At 39.2% G+C, this 18,894-nt stretch overlaps 1 protein-coding gene across 1 annotated transcript in view; it reads left to right on the forward strand.

The window, feature by feature from the left end:
• Positions 1-3,430: 3,430 nt before the first annotated feature.
• PP2D1 (protein phosphatase 2C like domain containing 1) overlaps positions 3,431-18,894 on the forward strand; it is a 38,951-nt gene continuing 23,487 nt past the window's right edge. Inside the window, exons 1-2 of the mRNA XM_049870692.1 lie at positions 3,431-3,453; positions 9,890-10,959. Coding sequence (XP_049726649.1) covers positions 3,431-3,453; positions 9,890-10,959 — 1,093 coding nt within the window. The remainder of the gene's footprint in view (positions 3,454-9,889; positions 10,960-18,894) is intronic.

Here is an 18,894-nt window from a genome sequence, read left to right on the forward strand (position 1 = left end):
CCTATGTCCCTGCTGCAACTATTTGACTCTGTCATTTTAGTGCAAAAGCAGCCATAGGCAATATGTAAATGAATGAGCATGGTTGTGTTTCAATAAAACTTTATTTATGGATACTGAAATTAGAATTTCATATAATTTTCACATGTCTTGAAATCTTCTTCTGATTTGTTCAACTATTTAAAAGTGTAAAAAACCATTATTAGCTCATGGGTTATACAAAAATAGGTAGTGAGCCAGGTTGGCCCATGGGCCATAATTTGCCGATCTTTGGGATAGGTGCAGAAATCCTGGTGGCATAGTGGTTAAGAGCTACAGTTGCTAACCAAAAGGTCAGCAGTTCAAATTCACTAAGTGCTCTTTGGAAACTCTATGTGAGCAGTTCTCCTCTGTCCTATAGACTCACTAAAAGTTGGAAATTGACTTGACGGCAACGGGTTTGGTTTTTTTGTGTGCATCTTCAACTTGTGAGATAGGACAGTCTTGTTTTCTGAAGTGACTCATTGTACTGAGTTTTCCTCCAACCAGAAGTGTTTAAGAGTTCTCATCACTCCACATCCTCACCAGCATTTGAAATGGTCAGATTTTAATGCTTTGTGCCAATATGATGGGCATGAAATTCTACTGTATTATGGTTTTCATCTACATTTTCCTGTTTTTTGTAGTGGTGAAGTATTTTTTCATTTGTTTTTTGATTAATTATATTGTGAAAAGTCTTGCAAGTCTTCTGCCTTTTTGAGGGAGGAGACTATGTTTGACTTTTTATTATTGAGTTATTTTAGTTTGACATATTCTGTGTCGAATACTTTGTCAGTTACATGTGTTGTAAATATCTTCTCTCTGTGGGTGGTTTGCTTCTCTCCCTTTTAACCGTGACATCTGTGCAATATTGAGGTTTCCAATCCAAGATTTAGAAAGCAGTGAGTAAGAAGAAATGAGGATTAAGGTAATTAAATACCATTTCCTACCAAACTGGCAAATATTTGTTCAGTAGCTCTACAGAATACTGGCATGGAGTGAGGGGACAATGATGAGACATGGGCTAGAGAAGGTAGCAGAAGCCAAGAGACAGAGCTTTGTCAAACACATTTAAAAGTTTATCCCCAAAACAAGGGAAGCCAGGAAAGGGCCTCAGGCAGACAATGGCCTCAGGCAGACAATGGCCTCTGGTTTTTCTAAGGAGAATCCATTGAGAGAGAACAATGTGGGAAGAGGGTAGACCAGTTAGCAGACCAGTGCAGTACTCCAGGCAAGAGATGTTGGTACCGTGGAACAGCATGGGGTTGGAGAGAAGTAGATGAGCAGAGGGATATTTAAGAGAGAGGTAGGACAAGTTCTGATATCCTGAAAGGAAAGACTGGATGGTGATGGCGCCCATATCAGCTAGGGCTCAATCAGTAAAGCAGAATTTAGGATTTATGGAATAAAGGATTTACTGTTGAAATTAAGCCTTATTCAATTTGTGGGAGGAGCTGGGCAAGTAAAAGTCTGGGTAGGGGAATTGGGAGATCAGAGAAGTCATCAACCAGTCAGTGTGAGAAACAAAGCACGTCTAGCTGCTGAAGTGGGACCACAAAGGTGAGGCTGTTGAGAAGTCTAGAAAAGGCAGTTGCTTTGTGGGTCCACAGGCAGGTGTCTGGTGATGGGCCTTGGGCTACTGTTGGTTACAGGGCCAGCAATCTGGAGAAAGAACTGGAGGCAGAATAGAGAAGAACAAGGACAAGCTGGAGCCTGCTGGGCATCTCTGTTTCTGTGGGTCATCTCATTGAACCAGGACAACATTCAGAGTGTAGTGGCCCCTGAGTCATTCCTACATTCCCCCAAGTCTCATACAACTATTTTCTTGGCCAGCTCTTACCTGGAACCACACAGGAAGGGGAATTCTGGGCAGTATGGTTTCCAGCCTAAACAAGTTGATGGTAGGAAGAGAAGACTCTGGAGGAAAGATGGCGAGTTCCATTTTAGACACATTGACTTTGAGCTGACTGTGATACATCCCCATGGAAGTGTCCAGGAGGCAGTGGGGCTTGTCTAAACTTCTTCAGTGGGCAAGCAAGTTGCTCTAAGACTCTTGTTCTAGCCTAGTCTGCGTCAAGGGAGTGTTATGCAGCTATGGAACTAAACATATTGGTCAGGAGTGAAGCCAGGGTCAAGAATCAAAAAGACAGTCCAAATAAGATCTATAACCTTCAGGCAGTGTCTTGGAACAGCAAGATAGAGTGGGCAGGATCCATGAGGCAGATAGGAGAAGGTGCCCTAGAGCAGTCACTTGAAGTGCCCTGTGCTAGGTGGGAGTCAACTGATCTGTACAGTAAGGATACAACCTGTTATTGTTGAGTCAGTTCTGACTCATGGTGACCCTGTGTTAGAGCAGAGTTGTACTCCATAGGGTTTTCAATGGCTGATTTTTGGGAATTAGATCTCCAGGTCTTTCATCTGAGGCATCTCCGGGTGTACTTGAACCTCCATCCTTTCAGTTAGTAGCCAAACATGTAAACCATTTGCACCACCCAGAAACTCTACAATAAGGGCATAGCCTCCTGGAATCACTGTTTTGAAAGTATCACAACTTATTAGAAAAAAAAAATGACTTTATTATTACTACTCATATTTTTTCCTATTGTGGAGGTATATTATTGTGTCATTAGATACCATCAAGTCAATTTTGACTCATAGTGACCCCTTATGACAGCCCTATAGGGTTTTCCAGGCTGTAATCTTTACAGGAACAGGTATAAGACAGCATATTTAATGATTTAGCCTTCTTTCGGAGCCCTGGTGGCTCAGTGGTTAAGAGCGACAGCTGCTAACCAAAAGGTCGGTGGTTCACATCCACCAGCCCTTCCTTGGAAACCCTATGGGACAGCTCTACTCTGTCCTATAGTGTCGGTATGAGTTGTAACCGACTTGATGGCAATGCTTTTTTTTTTTTAGCCTTCTTTCAGAAATTCCAAAGGTAAGTTTGTGAAGTTTGTTACTTAATACAAGTTGTTACATTATTGCTTCACAGTCTTTCAGACTCACAAAGGGAGTTCTGACTCAGGCTCAGGTGATGTAGTAAACATTCCACACAAAGAATTCTACCATCAAGCCAGTGGTCCCGCCACCACCTCTGCCATCACCGCCACCTCCACCACTGCCATCAGCCCCACTTCCACCACCTCCATCACCACCACCTCCACCACCACCGTCGCCACCATCTCAGCCACCGCCATCACCGCCACCCCCACCACCACCGTCGCCACCATCTCAGCCACCGCCATCACCGCCACCCCCACCACCACCGTCGCCACCATCTCAGCCACCGCCATCACCGCCACCCCCACCAACATCATCAGCATCACCTCGACCACCACCACCCAAGCTGGAGGAACAGAACTTGGGGAAAGGAGGGGAACAGGATGGCAAAGAAAAGGACCAATTTCAAAAGAACATGGAAATTAATAAGGCTTTCAGGTAAACTTTCTTGCTTTTGTTAGATAACCGGTTAAGACAGGAAACAATTGTGTCTGCAGTATTCTTTTTTTGCCCTTCTTTCTTAGTAACTACCTAATGAAATCTTGGTTTTCCGTTGGACTGTCTGTGCACATGGAAGAGTGATACATGCCTATAACCACCTTCTCCAGAAGAGGGGCATATGCTCTTATTCTGCTGTATTTTTCATGATAACACTTATCTGTATCTGATATTGTTTGTTTTCTTTGCTTCTTGTCTGTCACTTCTACCAGAATATAAGCTTCACCAGGGACTATGCCTGCTTTGTTCACTGTTGTATAAATAAAATAGTGCCTGGCACACAGCAGACATTCAATTAAGTATCTAACAGGACAGAAATTTCAGGCAAGAAACCTGGCTTCACAGAACAGAGCAATTTGAGACTTTAGAAATTATCCAATCCAGCCTCTTTCTTTTTCCTGTACTTCCTGAAGTTAGTCGGGGTGGGGGGGACAGGTGGGTGGGGGACAGGTATGTGGGGGACAGGTGGGTGGGGGACAGGAAAGGATTTAAGGCCTTTTGTTTACTAGCAGTTCAGTTTGTATCCACAGATTTACATTATCACTCAAAACTTAATCCAATTTTTATTTTAAAAAATTGCATCTGCGTGTCATAAACTCTGTAAACACTAATTAGAGTTCTCTGACTTGTGTGATTATGAATCATTCTTAGATTGTTTTGAGGGGGGTTATGTTTATTTTCTAATATCTCTATAATGATTAGAGAGTCATTCATATCTCTATAATGAGACGTATTCAGTGTGGAGTTTAAACATCTTTACACAGTAGAGAATCTAGAGCAAAGTTTTGCTGTAGTCAGTGCTGGCTGGACCATACCTGGATTATGCTTCCCAGTTGTAACATCAAGTGTGCTGCTCGTCAATTGTGTAACTTGGAGCAAATTGTTGTATCTTCCTGGGTTTAGGGTCATCTGCTTTTAAATGGAGACACAGGTCTGTCATCTGAGCCAAACTGTTGCTTCCTTGGCATACAGCCTTCTAGGTAGATAGGTATTTTTTTTTAATGGCATCACAAAATCCATCCAGCATGGTACACGTTTTTCCACTTGCTAATATATTTTTATGTTAAACGAAGGGAACCCTGGTGGCACAACCGAGAGGTTGGTGGTCACAACCCAACCAGCCACTCTACCAGAGAGAAGACCTGGTGATTTGCTTGCAGAAAGTTTACATCCTAGGAAACCCTGTGGGGTAGTTCTATTTTGTCATATAGGGTCACTATGAGTTGGAATCAACTCAGCAGCACACAACAACACAATAATGGAAAAGAAATAAAGTACAGAGCTGTAAATAATACAGGTAGTTAAAAGGGGAGGAGGTCATATACCTACGCACGTTCGCATACGGGCACAGACACATAAATTAAGTCAAAGGATTCACCAGAAAATAGCAGTACGGTTTGCCTCTGTTGTGTAACTGGGAAAGGGGCTTACTGGGGGGAAAAGGAGTAGGATGGAGACTTACATTTCACTGTATATCCTTTTGTACTACATGAATGTTTAACATAGCTAGCTTTACCTATTCTAAAAAACAATGATTTTCTCAGTATCATTTGTAATGACTTCATGATAGCCCATTGTTTTATTTTATGAATCCCTTCCTGTTGGACATTTATATCCGTTTCAACTTTCCAGACATCACGGTGATGAGTGTTCTTATGTACACAGTTAAGTACATCTGGTTATAGTCTCCAACTGAATTCCTAGAAATGGAATGGTTGAGTCAAAAAGCAAAGATGTTTTGAAAACTTTTGATATTTACTGTAAATATGCTTCCTAGAAAAAGTACTCCAAGTTCGCTCCCTTTTGCAATGTCTGAGAGTGTTTTTTTCTCACCCTACCCTAGACAGTACCGAGGAATATCTTTTTATGTGGGGACCTAATCTCATATTGGTTCTTTTACATTTATCTAATTATGGGTAATTGACTTTTGTTTAGTCGTTAACACTGTATATATTAAGAAGATTCAGTCCTATACAATGCATGCTTTTGTGTATATGTGTTTCTTCTTTATTTTTGGTATTGTTTGATGCACAGTTTTTACAAAATATATAGTTACATATATGATGCAATGATTTTTCCCTTGGTTTCATGCTCCCCCCTCAAAAGCTATATAAATATCTAGCCATCTGCAGTTTTTTTTCAGGTACTTTAATTATAACTTTAAAATTTTGGTATGTTTAAATATCTAAGCCATCTGGAATACAGACTGTAAAAAGGAACTTAATTTTATTTTTGCAAATGTTTGACCAGTTGTCTCAACACCTTTATTACAAAATTTATTAATTTCTTCCTCATTTAATTTCAGAGGTTCATCTAGCCCCCATGGCTCCAGAAAGTCTGGAATCCATGAAAATTTGAAATTCTGTGCTACACTTTCCCCCTTTTGATCAGGATTCTTCTATTGATTCTTTGATCAAAATGTTCAATAATGGTAACGGGGCATCCTCCAGTTCTTCTGGTCTCATGGCAAAGAAGGCAATTGTTCATGGACTCCGTTAGCCCCACATTCCATATCCTCTCCTATTCCTGATCCCCTGTTGCTCTAGGCAAATAGAGACCAATTGTCATGCCTTGGATGATAGCTTGCAAGCTTTTAAGACCTCAGACACTATGCAATGAACTAAGAGATAAAACAGAAGCACTAAACATGTTGTTAGGCCAATTAACTGAGATGTCTCTTGAAACCATGACCCTAAACCTCCAAACCAAGGAACCAAATCACCTGAGGTTTTTGCTTGTACATAAGCAGCCTCAGTAGCTACTCTTTTTTTGGTTGCTGCTGTTGAAAATATACCTACCGCGCAACTTTCGCTAATTCAACTTTCTACAGGTGTGCAACTTGTTGACAGCAATTACAACAATCAGCTGTGCAACCCGACCCTTAATCAATGCAATTTTTCCATCTCCATTAAATACCCCCCTTGTCCCCTCTGTCCTACCCCTGGGAATCATTAATAAACTTTGGTCTCTATGTAGTTGCCTTTTCTTGTCTTTTTATATGAGTGAAGTCGTGCGATATCTGTCCTTTTGTGATTGACTTATTTCACACTGCATAATGTCTTCGAGCTTCATCCATATTGTAGCATGTATCCAGACTTCGTTTCTTCCACTGGCTGAGTAGCACTCCATTGTTGTATTACCACATCTTGTTTATCCATTCATCTGTTGATGGGCATTTAGGTTGTTTCTTCCTTTTGGCTATCGTGAATAGTGCTGCAGTGAACATTGTTGTACGAGTCTGTTTAAGCCTCTGTTGTCAAGTCTTTTGGGAATACATTTAGCAGTGGAATTGCTGGGTCGTATAGTAGCTCTATTTTTAATTTTTTTAGGAACTGCCACACTGTTTTTCACTTTGGCTGTGGCATTTTACAATCCCACCAGCAATGGTTAAGGGTTCTAATTTCCTCACATCTTCACCAACATTTGTTATGTATTTTTTTTTTTTAATATTAGCCATCCTAGTGGGAGTGAAATGGTATCTCATTATGGTTTTGATTTGCATCTCTCTGATGGCTAATGACATTTATCATCTTTTTATGTGTTTGGTGGACATTTGAATGTCCTCTTTGGGGAAATGTCTATTCAAGTCCTTCACCCATTTTATGATTGGGTTATTTGTCTATTTTTGTTAAGTTGTCAAAGTTTTACATGTATTTTGGCCATTAGATTCTTATCAGATATATGGTTTCTGAAGATATTTTCCCAGTCAGTAGCTTGTCTTTTCAGCTTCTTGGTAAAGTCTTTTGATGAACAAAAGTTTTTAACTTTATGAGGTCCCATTTATTTATTTTGTCTTTTGCTGTTTGTGTTTTTGTTATTATATTAGATAATCCATTGTTAAAAGCTAGGCCTGACAGCATTGGCCTTGTATTTTCTTCTAAGAATTTTATGGTTTTAGTTTTCACATGTAGGTTCTTAATTCATTTTGAATTTGTTTTTGTATATGGTGTGAGGCATGGATCCTGTTTCATTTTTCTGCATGTGGAAATCCAATTTTCCCAGCACCATTTATTGAAGAGACTCTTGTTTCCCCATCGAATGGACTTAGCACTCTTGTCAAAAGTCAGTTGAATATACATGTGTGGGGTTATTTCTGGACTCTCTGTTCTATTCCATTGGTCTATGTGTTCATTAGAAACCCTGGTGGTGTAGCGGTGAAGAGCTACAGCTGCTAACCAGGAGGTTGGCAGTTTTAATCCAGTAGGTGCTCCTTAGAAACCCTATGGGGCAGTTCTACTCTGTCCTATAAGGTCGCTATGAGTTGGGATCGACTTGACAGCAACTGTTTTTTTTTTTTTTTTAATGTGTTCATTGTTATACCAGTACCAGGCTGTTTTGATTACTGTAGATGTATAAAGTGTTTTAAAATCAGGAAGTGTGAGGCCTCCTGTTTTGTTCTTCTCTTTCAACATTGCTTTAGCTATTCAGGGCTTCTTGCCATTCCACATAAAGTTAAGGGTTGGTTTTTCCATTTCTGTAAAGAAGGCTGTTAGAGTTTTGACTGGGATTGCGTTGAATCTACAGATCACTTTGGGCAGTCTTGACATCTTAACAATGTCAATTCTTCTAACCCAAGAACACAGAACATCTTTCCATTTATTTAAGTCTTCTTTAATCTTTTCCAGTAGTGCTTTATAATTTTAAGTCCTTCATGTCCCTGGTTAAGTTTATTTCAAGGTTTTATTCTCTAGGAGCAGGCATTTTTTGGGTGTCCCTATGTGTCCAGTTCTTTACCTTTTACTTCATTTGATGCTAAAAACAATCCTAAGCACTTTACAGGCTTAAAAATAATAAAAAAAAGATGCTCAGAGAGATTAAATAATTTGACTAAGGTTAATTAGTAAATTGGTAAGTGAAGATTTGATTTTTTTTTAACCAGAAGTCCACATTATTCACAATATATTGCTTTGTCTCTCCATATTCAAACTTATTGTTCATGACTTAGTATTCAGTGAAAATGGCAGATTCTAGAATGTTATGTAAAATATGATACAACTTACATTTCAGAAAAAATACATATATTCATTAAAATATCTAGAAAGATAATCAAACTTCTAATGACTTGGGAGTGAATTTGAGAGTTGGGGGTGGGGTGAGGAAACAAGGACATTCTTTCATTTTCTACTTTGTATCCTTTTGTACAGATCTTAAAAAAAGATTATTACTTTTATGCTAAAAGATCTTATTATTATTATTATATCATTGTTCTTATTAAGTGGACTTATTTCTCATCTCAACAACCAGCAATGTATCTATTATATGCCTGGAATATTTTAAGTCCTTGTGGGCTCTAGGCACTTTTATTTTAGAGTGTCCCACCCCTCATTATATCTAATATATTGAAATGTACTCATGTTGAATACAATTTATATACGAGGGGAATTAAAGTTGACTAGTTTCCAAAATATCCCAAATCATAAACATTAAAAGTTACTTTGATTTTTCAGATTTTAAAATATCTTATAACCAAATTTTTTTTTCAGGTCTCCAACAGTTCCATGTTGTTATGTGCTGTTGGGTTCATAGCAATCCTGTAGGCAGAGTAGAACTGCCCCATAAGGTTTCCTAGGCTGTAATCTTAGCAGTAGACCTGCAGGTCTTTTCTCCCTTGGAGCAACTGGTGAGTTTAGATCCCCAACCTTTCAGTTAGCAGCCTAGCTGTTAACCATTACACCACCGGGGCTCCTTAACGTTTCCAGAGGGCCCTGGAAAGAGCTCCTGCCCTACAAATTGTGCCTGTAGCATAAAATGGATAAAAAGGGCCCCATGTGCTAAGCACTGTGCTAGATGCTTCTGAAAGGGAGTATAAGAAAGGGTGTCTGCCCTCTAGAAATTTATCATCCAACTCCACAAATTTTCTGTCTTTTCCTCAGTCCACACCTCTTCCCTATTGTAGTCTTTAAAAAATTCTGTGCTTACTATTGATTCTTTTTGTTATTATACTTGGTTTTGACATGGCCCATTCACTTCCTCGCCAACTCTTTAATTAGGACAAAATTGTTTTAAGCCAGACAAAATGGAGAGCAAAAGTAATTATTCTCATGCTTTAAATCAAAACCTTCAGTTTCAAGCATATAACTTCACGAGTTTAGGATGAAATATTCTACAAATTTCTCTGAGTATTTGTTCTTAGATGTCTAGCTCACTTTGTGGGGGATTGGCCTAATTTCATTCAGGCACACACAGAGCAATCATTAAATTATTTAGTACTTAGTATGTGTTTTGAGGGAGTTATGGACAGCTAGAGCAAAATATTTAACTCTAGGTCTATGTAAAACCAGGAGGAGCCAAAGCAAATTGCAATGGGAAGGGTCTGCTTGAAGAAAGTTTTCTTGCATTATTCCTGACATGTAAGTATCTTTCATCCTCTTTGTAGGGTGTTCTGGAAATCAAGAGAATGGAAAATGAGAACATTTGATTCAGATGAGGAAATCTCAACTTCATACAAAAGGAAATATTTTAGAAAGAAAAAGAGGAAGAAGAGGCCATTGGAAAACATTGACGACCATAAACAGCAGGAGACCTCTGAGCAAGCGATCACCTTTCCCTGTTCCGTATGCAAGCACGAAATTGATCTACCTGGCTTTTTCTTCCATAAAAAGCAACATATAGCCCTGACCTCATTGGGTTTTCACTGGATGGGTGAGAAGATACCACTGCGATCAGAGATTGTTGCTCAGAGGCAGCTTTTAATTACTAAACTATTGTCATCTCATATCTTCAGTGAAAAAACCCTACAGACCATTAATAATGCTTTTGAACTAATTTGGAAGAAACAAGTACCAGCATATTATAAGATTATTGAAAACATTGACAATAGTTCCGTATATTCTCAGAAAGTTTGCCATTTATTGATTAAAGGAGTAGCCATTTGTGAAGACAGGAATTCTACATGGAGAGCTACCATGGAAGATAAATTCGCCATAGTGAATAATTTTGGCAATAAATCCAACGTGTGCTTTTTTGGTTTGTTTGATGGGCATCATGGTGTCTCAGCAGCAGACTTGGCATCAATGGAACTCCCAGTTTTACTTCTCCATCAAATTTCCAGATTTGATCCCTCCTACCAAATGACCCCTGAACAGCAAAAACTAATCGATACTTTTCACACGGTGTTTAAGGAAGAATACAGGAAAATAGAAGACCGCTTCTCTTTCATTCCCCAAAAGACAAAAGCATTGCACGGTGAGTTTGAGGCCATACATAAAGGCTTTGCAAAAGCATTCTGGAGAATGGATAGGCTTTTACGTCTTGGAAGGAAAGAAGTGTCCAGAGTTCAATGGAGTGGCTGTTCTGCAGTTACTTGTATACTGGAAGGCAACATTAAAAGTCTCCATGCTCATAACCATTGGAGAAGAAAACATGGCCATGGGCATTTGATGGAGAGTGCCCATTCTGGAAAGATGCCACAGATAATTTCTGGAGTATTACATGTTGCAAACGTGGGTATGTACATTGATAGTGCCAGATAACACCTTTACCTTTTTGATTCCTGACAGCACAACCCTTCAGGCCAACAGAATTATTTCATGACCTGTTATTTAGTGACTTATCAATGTCTAGAAACTGCATACACCGATTTAAGAAATAATAGATAATCATAGTTTATCTGCAGATTTCAGGTCCAACAATAAACGTAATTATTTCTCAAGGAGGCAGAAATATAAAATAATGGGACAAAAACATTAACTATTCCCAGTGGGGTATCAATACAGCTGTTAGTAAAGGCAAGAAGCAAGTATATCACTTACAGCTACGTCTGAAAGAAGCAAAAAACATTGACCATGCCTCCTTTTTCAGAGGAATGAAAAGTTCTTTGGGTATTGTTCGCATAAATTGTTCAAACTGGTCAGTTATTCTGATAACTAATACATTTTCAATATGTCATTCTCTTGCTCACTGGCCGCATAGCATCAATATCATCTCAGAGAGAACAACTGTTCACACCTCAGTTTTATGGGTGTGTATTTTCTTCTCCCAAAAGGTGGCTGTATTCTTGTCAGTTTATTTAAGGCAGCAATTCTGAACTTCAGCGCTGAAATTTTGGCTTAGTAGCTTGCCAAAATGAAAAGCCTAAAGGAAAACAGGATTAGCAGTAAAGTTAAGTCAGATGAGATGCTAAATTAGGGCTCTACCACGCCTTTCATGGAAAGAATAATTATTGATGATAGTGTCCTCTTACTGAATATTGAATACAGAGTAATTTCTCATTTAGTCTTGCAAGAACCTTGGTATCTAATGGTAACTAAGTAGCGTTAACATAATTTACCAGATGAAAAAAACGGAAACTTGGAGAAGTGAGGTAATTTGTTCAAGATCTTAGAGGTAATAGGAGTTGGAGCTGGAAAGCAAGCCCAACTACCTCATGCAGCCTCCCAAGAGGATCATTTCAAAAACCCAAGGAGGCTGGGACTCAGGGGATCGGTCTTGTGACAGAAATGGTGTTGTGAAGTTTAGCTCATCATGAAGATCATTACAAGGTCAAGATCCCTAGAAGATAGGTCCCTTCGGATCCGGCTCTGGTTCTGAGACAAAATAAGAAGGAGTCTAGACTGAGCAGTACCACAAGGCCAAACCCAGTGCTAATTTCTCAGTGTTTTTATCATTTCTCAGGCTACACTGAGGTTCCACAGGGTTCAGAGCAGGCCTACGTCAGGAACTGAGTTTCTAGATTTTAGGCCAACCTGGGAACTAAACCATAATGTTGGAGTCGGAACTCATTAGAAAATGGGTTAATAATATGCAGGTTTTTTGAAAGATTAAATGAGAAATGACTCGGTGTTCAAGATTCAGTAAGTTGTATGTTAGGTGCCATCGAGTCAGCTGACTCATAGCAATTCTATACATTGCCCAGTCCTGCTCCATCCTCACAATCCTTGCGATGTTTGAGCCCATTGTTGCAGCCACTGTGTCAGTCCACCTCATTGAGGGTGTTCCTCTTTTGTACTGACCTGCTACTTTACCAAGCCTAATGTCCTTCTCCAGGGACTGGTCCTTCTGATAACACACCCAAAGTACATCAGAAGAAGTCTCACTGTCCTCGCTTCTAAGGAGCATTCTGACTGTACTTCTTCCGACACAGCTTTGTTCATTCTTCTGGTGGTCCATGGTGTATTCAATATTCTTCTCCAACACCATAAGTCAAATATGTCAATTCTTCTTTGTCTTCCTTTTTCATTGTCCAGCTTTTGTATGCATATGGGGTGATTGAAAATATCATTGCTTTCTAACACTTTGAAGAGGTCTTTTGCAATAGATTTGCCCAGTGTAATACGTCATTTGATTTCTTGACAGCTGCTTCCATGGGTATTGGTTATTGATACAAGAAAAGTGAAATCCTCAACAACTTCAATCTTTTCTCCGTTTATCATGATGTTGCTTATTGGTCCACCTGTGAGGATTTTTTGTTTTCTTTATGTTGAGGTGTAGTCTTTGACCTTCATCAGTAAGTGCTTCAAGTTGTCTTCACTTTCAGCAAGCAAGGTTGTGTCATCTGCGTATCGCAGGTTGTTAATGAGTCTTCCTAACGCTGGGTTCTTCTTCATACAGTCCAGCTTCTTGGATTATTTGCTCAGCATGCAGATTGAATAAGTATGTTGAAAGGATACAATCCTGTTGCACACCTTTCCTGACTTTAAACCATGCAGTATCCCCTTGCTCTGTTTGAACAACTGCCTTTTGGTCTATGTACAGGTTCCTCATGAGCACAATTAAGGGTTCTGGAATTCCAGTTCTTCCCAATGTTATTCACAATTTGTTATGATCCACACAGTCAAGTGGCTTTGCATAATAAACAAAGCAAATATTCTCTGCTTTTAGCCAAGATCCATCTGACATCAGCAATGATATCCCTCATTCCACATCATTTTCTGAATCCAGCTTGAATTTCTGGCAGTTCTCTGTTGATGTATGGCTGCAGCTGTTTTTAAATTATCTTCAGCAAAATTTTGCTTTCATGTGGTATTAATGATATTGTTTGATAATTTCTACATTCTGTTGGATCACCTTTCTCTGGAGTGGGCACAGATATGGATATCTTCCAGTCAGTTAGCCAGGCAGCTGTCTTCCAAATTTCTTGGCACAGACAAATGAGCATTTCCGGCACTGCATCCACTTGTTGAAGCATCTTAATTGGTATTCTGTCATTTCCTGGAGACTTGTTTTTTGCTAATGCCTTCAGTGCAGCTTGGACTTTTTCCTTGAGTCCTGTCAGTTTTTGATCACATGCAACCTCTTGAAATGGGCGAATGTTGACCAATTCTTTTTGGTACAGTGGCTCTGTATTCCTTCTGTCTTCTTTTGGTGCTTCCTGTGTTTTTCAATTTTTTTTGCCCATAGAATCCACCAATATTGCAACTTGAGGTCTGAATTTTTTCAGCTAGAGAAATGCGAAGCCTTGTCCTCCTTTTTGGTTTTCTAACTCCGGGTATTTACACATTTCCTTACCTCGTCTTCTCGAGCTGCCCGTTGAAGCCTGTACAGCTCCTTTACTTCATCTTTTCTCCCATTAGCTTTAGCTACTCAGGGTTCAAGAGCAAGTTTCAGAGTCTCTCCTGACATCCATTTTGGACTTTTCTTTCTTTCAACAAGTGGACACTACTAATAAATACCTAATTTGCCATAATTCACTAATTTCAGACTCATCGCTGTTTGGTTGGTCGTAATGTCCAGATCCAACATTTGTTGAATCTAATTCCTAGGTCATACAAAATTGTGTTCAATTGTTCTCATTTAGGCATCCTTCATTTTAATAGAAGCAAATAGATGGGAAAAAATACACCTTATAAAGGAGAGAATCTGACTCTGATTTCTGCTACAGAAGTGCACATGAAAGAAGGAACTTAAATGACTTAAGTTATAAAAAACAAATTTTCACAAGTTTAACAAGGAGATATTTTCTGTTTTACAAAACAAGATCCAATTATAGCAAAATAATTATTTTTTTGTTTTGTTTAAAATGAGTAAAATCCCAGTGTCAGCTCTGTAATTTAAAAAAAAAAAAAAAAAAGCAAAGAATTTAATGATGAAACCATTGAACAAAAGTTGAATGTTTATACATGGAAAAAGGCATTTTAAAATTGACATTTTTGATTTTTTGTTGTTAGCATTTTGCAGTTATATTGCATTTTATAATATTCTTGGTGCTCTCTGGTTTTACTTAAATTAGTCTTTATTGGATTAAAACACTAAAAATGTATTTAGGGAGCATACCTTACTGTACATTTTTCCTAATACCAAATAAAGCACAAATTTTACATTTCTCATTAACCACATTGGTTCCTTATAAACATAGGTCATTTTTTCACCTGTCTTTTTAAAAATAGCTTTATTGAGATATAATTAACACAGCATATAATTTATCCATTTAAAGCACACAATTTAATGGTTTCTAGTATACTTTTTTTTTTTTTTTAGTATACTTAGTATATTTATAGGTCTCTGGGTGGTGCAAAATGTTTGTGCTTGACTACTAACCTAAAGGTTGGTAGTTCGAACCCACCCAGCTATGCTATGGAAGAAAGGCCTGGTGATATGCTTCTGTCAAGATTACAGTCAAACAAACTGTACTGAGCAGTTGTACTCTGCAGTACGTGCAGTCACCACAAGTCAGAATCAACTCAACAGCAACAGGTTTGGTTTTTGGTTTTTGTGCATTTACATATGTGTGCAACCATCACCAAGGTCAGTTTTCGAACATTTTCCTCACCTCAGATTAAAACTCTGTACCATTCAGCTATTGTCACTGTAGCCACGCATGTCTTCCAGCCCTAGGCAACCAATAACCGACTTTCTGTCTCTTATAGATTTGCCAATTCTGGACATTTAATATAAATGGAGTCATATAACACATGGTCTTTTTTATTGTCTTCTTCCTTTTAGTATGTTTTCAAGGTTAATCCAAGTTGTAGCATGTATCAGTCCTGCCTTCCTTTTTATGGCCAAGTAATATTCCACATTGTATACATACACCATATTTGTTTATCCATTCAGCAGATGATAGACGTTTGGGTTGCTTACCTCTTTTGGCTATTATGAATATGCTGACGTAGACATTCATGTACAGGTTTTCGCAATAATATTTGTTTTCATTTGGGTGTATTCCTACGAGTAAACTTGCTGGGTCACGTGGTAACTCTTCATTTAGCTGCTTGAGGAACTGGCATACTTTTTCTGAAGTGGCTGCACCATTTTACATTTCCACTGGCAATGTATAAGGGTTAGGCTTCCCATTTCTCCACATTTCTGCCAACACTTCTTGTTGTCTTTTTCATTAAAGTGGGTGCGAGATGGTGTCTCATTGTGGATTTAGTTTGCATTTCCCCGATGACTAACGATGTCAAGCATTTTTAATGTGCTCATAGTCTATTTGTGTATCTTTCTTGGAGAAATGTCTATTTAGAGCCTTTGCCCGTTTTTAATGGTGTTATTTGTCTTTTATTGTTGAATTTTAAGAATTTTTTTATATATATATTCTAGGTACAAGTCCTTTATCAGGTAAATAGTTGGCATATGTCTCCCCCATTTTCTGTGTTGTCTTTTTTTTTTTTTTTTTACTGTGCTTTAGATAAAGGTTTACAAAGCAAATTAGTTTCTCATTAAACAATATACATATTGTTTTGTGACATTGTTTGCCAACCCCATGACATAACAACACTGTCCCCTTCTAGGCCTTGGGTTCCACATTTCCATTTGTCCAGCTTTCTTGTGACCTCCTGCCTTCTTGTCTTTGCCCCTGGGCTGCTGTGCCCACTTAGTTTCACACACCTGGTTGAGCTACGTGTATTATTGTTTGTTTTATGGGCCTGTCTAATCTTTGGCTGAAGAGCAAACCTCAGGAATGACTTCAGTACTGAGTTAAAGGGTGTCCGGGACGATACCCTCGGGGTTTTTCCAGTCTCTGTCAGACCAGTAAGTCTGTTCTTTTTTTGTAAGTTTAAATTTTGTTCTACATTTTTCTCCAGCTCTGTCCAGAACACTCTATTGTGATTCCTGTCAAACCAGTCAGTGGTGGTAGCCGGGCACCATCTAGTTGTACTGGACTCAGTCTGGTCTGGGGTGTGGTAGTTTTGGTCCATTAGTCCGTTGGGCTAATCTTTCCCTTGTATCTTTGGTTTTCTTCATTCTCCCTTTCTCTAGGTGGGGTGGGATCAGTGGAGTATCTTAGATGGCCACTCACAAGATTTAAGACCCCAGACTCTACTCACCAAGGTTGGATGTAGAACATTTTCTTTATGTTTTCAGCCTCTCTCCGTTGAGAATGATGTGGCTGTTGGTTTTGTATAGATGCCCTTTACTATATGGAGAAATTTCCCTTCTATTCCTATTTTATTGAGAGTTTTTATCAGGATTGTGTATTAAAATTTATCAAATGATTTTCTGCATCAATGGAGATGATCATGTGATTCTTTTCTGTTGCTTTATTTATGTTGATTTTCTAAAGTTGAAACATCCTTGCATGCCTGGTATGAATCCCACTTGGTTGGGATGTATTATTTTTTTGATATCATTCTGAATTCTATTGGTTAGTATTTTATTGAGAATTTTTGCATCTATATTCATGAGAGATATGGGTCTGTAATTTTCTTTTTTTGTGGTGTCTTTGCCTTGTTTTGGTATCAGGGTTATGCTGGCTCTATTGAATGAATTCAGAAGTATCCCATCCTTTTCTATGTTCTAGTACTAGAGTGAGCTGTTCTCTGAATGTTTGATAGAATTCTCCAGTGAAGCCGTCTGGGCCAGGGCTTTTTTTTGTTTGGAGTCTTTTTTATTATCTTTTCAATCTCTTTTCTTGTTATGGGTCTGTTGAGATTTTTGACCTCAGTCTGTTAGTTTAGGTAGGTAGTGTGTTTCTAGAAATTTGCCCATTTCCTCCAGGTTTTCAAATCTATTGGAGTACAGGTTTTCATAGTACTCTGCTATGATCCTTTTTATTTCATTTGGGTCTGTTGTAATGTCCCCCATTTCATTTCTTATTTGGGTTATTTGCTTCCTCTTCTGTTTTTATTTTGTTGACATGGCCAATGGTTTGTCGATTTTGTTGATCCTTTCAAAGAACCAACTTTTGTTTTTGTTGATTCTGTTTTTCTATTCTCTATTTCATTTATTTCTGTTTTGATTTTTATTATTTCATTTCTTCTGGTGGCTGTGGGCTTCTTTTGCTGTTCTCTATTTGTTAGAGTTGTATAGCTAAAATTTTGACTCTGTCTCTTCTTTTTTGATGAGTGTATCTATTGCTATAAATTGACCTCTGAGCACTGCCGATGCTGTGTCCCAAAGGTTTTGGTATGATGCATTTTCATTCCTGTTTGATTCTAGGAATTTTTTTTATTCCATCTTTGATTTCTTCTATTACCTAGGTGTTATTCAGTTTCCATGTATTTGATTTTTGGGGGGTGTGTAGTACTCAGTTCATGGTGCAGATAGACAGGAGGGAAGGGAGACAATGTGATGTGCACAGCTCAGTGGATGAGAGAAAGAAGAGACAGGAACAGAAGCAAAAAAAAAAAAAAAAGGCACAAAAAAGAAGAAAAATAGAGAGGAAAAAGTAATATGGTGGCTTTTGGTGTGTAGGTGTGGGGCAGACCCCAGAGGCCATGTACCTGGCTTTCTAGTTGAACTGTGTGGCACAGTCTTTCAAGAAGGGGCATTGGTGGAATAATATGGCACTGAGGAAGCCAGCCGGTGGGGGCAGCATGGACCCAGGAAGGCCACGTGCCAGTGGCTTTCTAGCTGAACAATGCAACATAGCCTGTCAAGAAGAGGCAGGAGCACACATGGAGCTAGGTGGGTGGGATGAAGGAAAGGAAGGAAGGGAAAGAGAAGAAACAACAACAAAAAACCAAAAATAAACAACAATAAAATAAAATGATGCTGAAGGAGCTGGCAGGTGGGGGCGCATGGATACAGGGTGGCTGTGTGCTGGTGGCTCTCTAGCCAAGCAGTGCAGCGTGGCCCATCAAGAAGGGGTGGGGGCATCAGATAGGGCCAGGTGGGCAGGAGAAAGGAAAAGAAGGGAGAAAGACAGAAGAAACAAAGCAAACTTTAAAAAATGGTATTGAAGGAGCCGGTTGGTGTGGGTGGCGCAGACCCAGGGAGGCCGTGTATGGGGGACTTTTTAGCCAAGCAGTGTGACACAGCCTGTTAAAGGGGGTGAGGATGGCACATGGGGCTAGGTAGGCAGGAGAAAGGAAAGGAAGGAAGGGAAAGAGAGAAGAAAAAAGAAAAAATGGCACTGAGGGAGCCAGCCAGTAGGCGCATCATGGAACTGGGGAGGCTGTGTGCCAGTGGCTCTATAGATGAGCAGTGTAGCACAGTCCACCAAGAAGGGGAGGGGATGGCACAGGGGCTAGCCAGGCAGGAGAAAGGAAAGGAAGGAAGGGG

This window comes from Elephas maximus, chromosome 27, assembly GCF_024166365.1.
Source record: "Elephas maximus indicus isolate mEleMax1 chromosome 27, mEleMax1 primary haplotype, whole genome shotgun sequence".
Lineage (NCBI taxonomy): Eukaryota > Metazoa > Chordata > Mammalia > Proboscidea > Elephantidae > Elephas > Elephas maximus.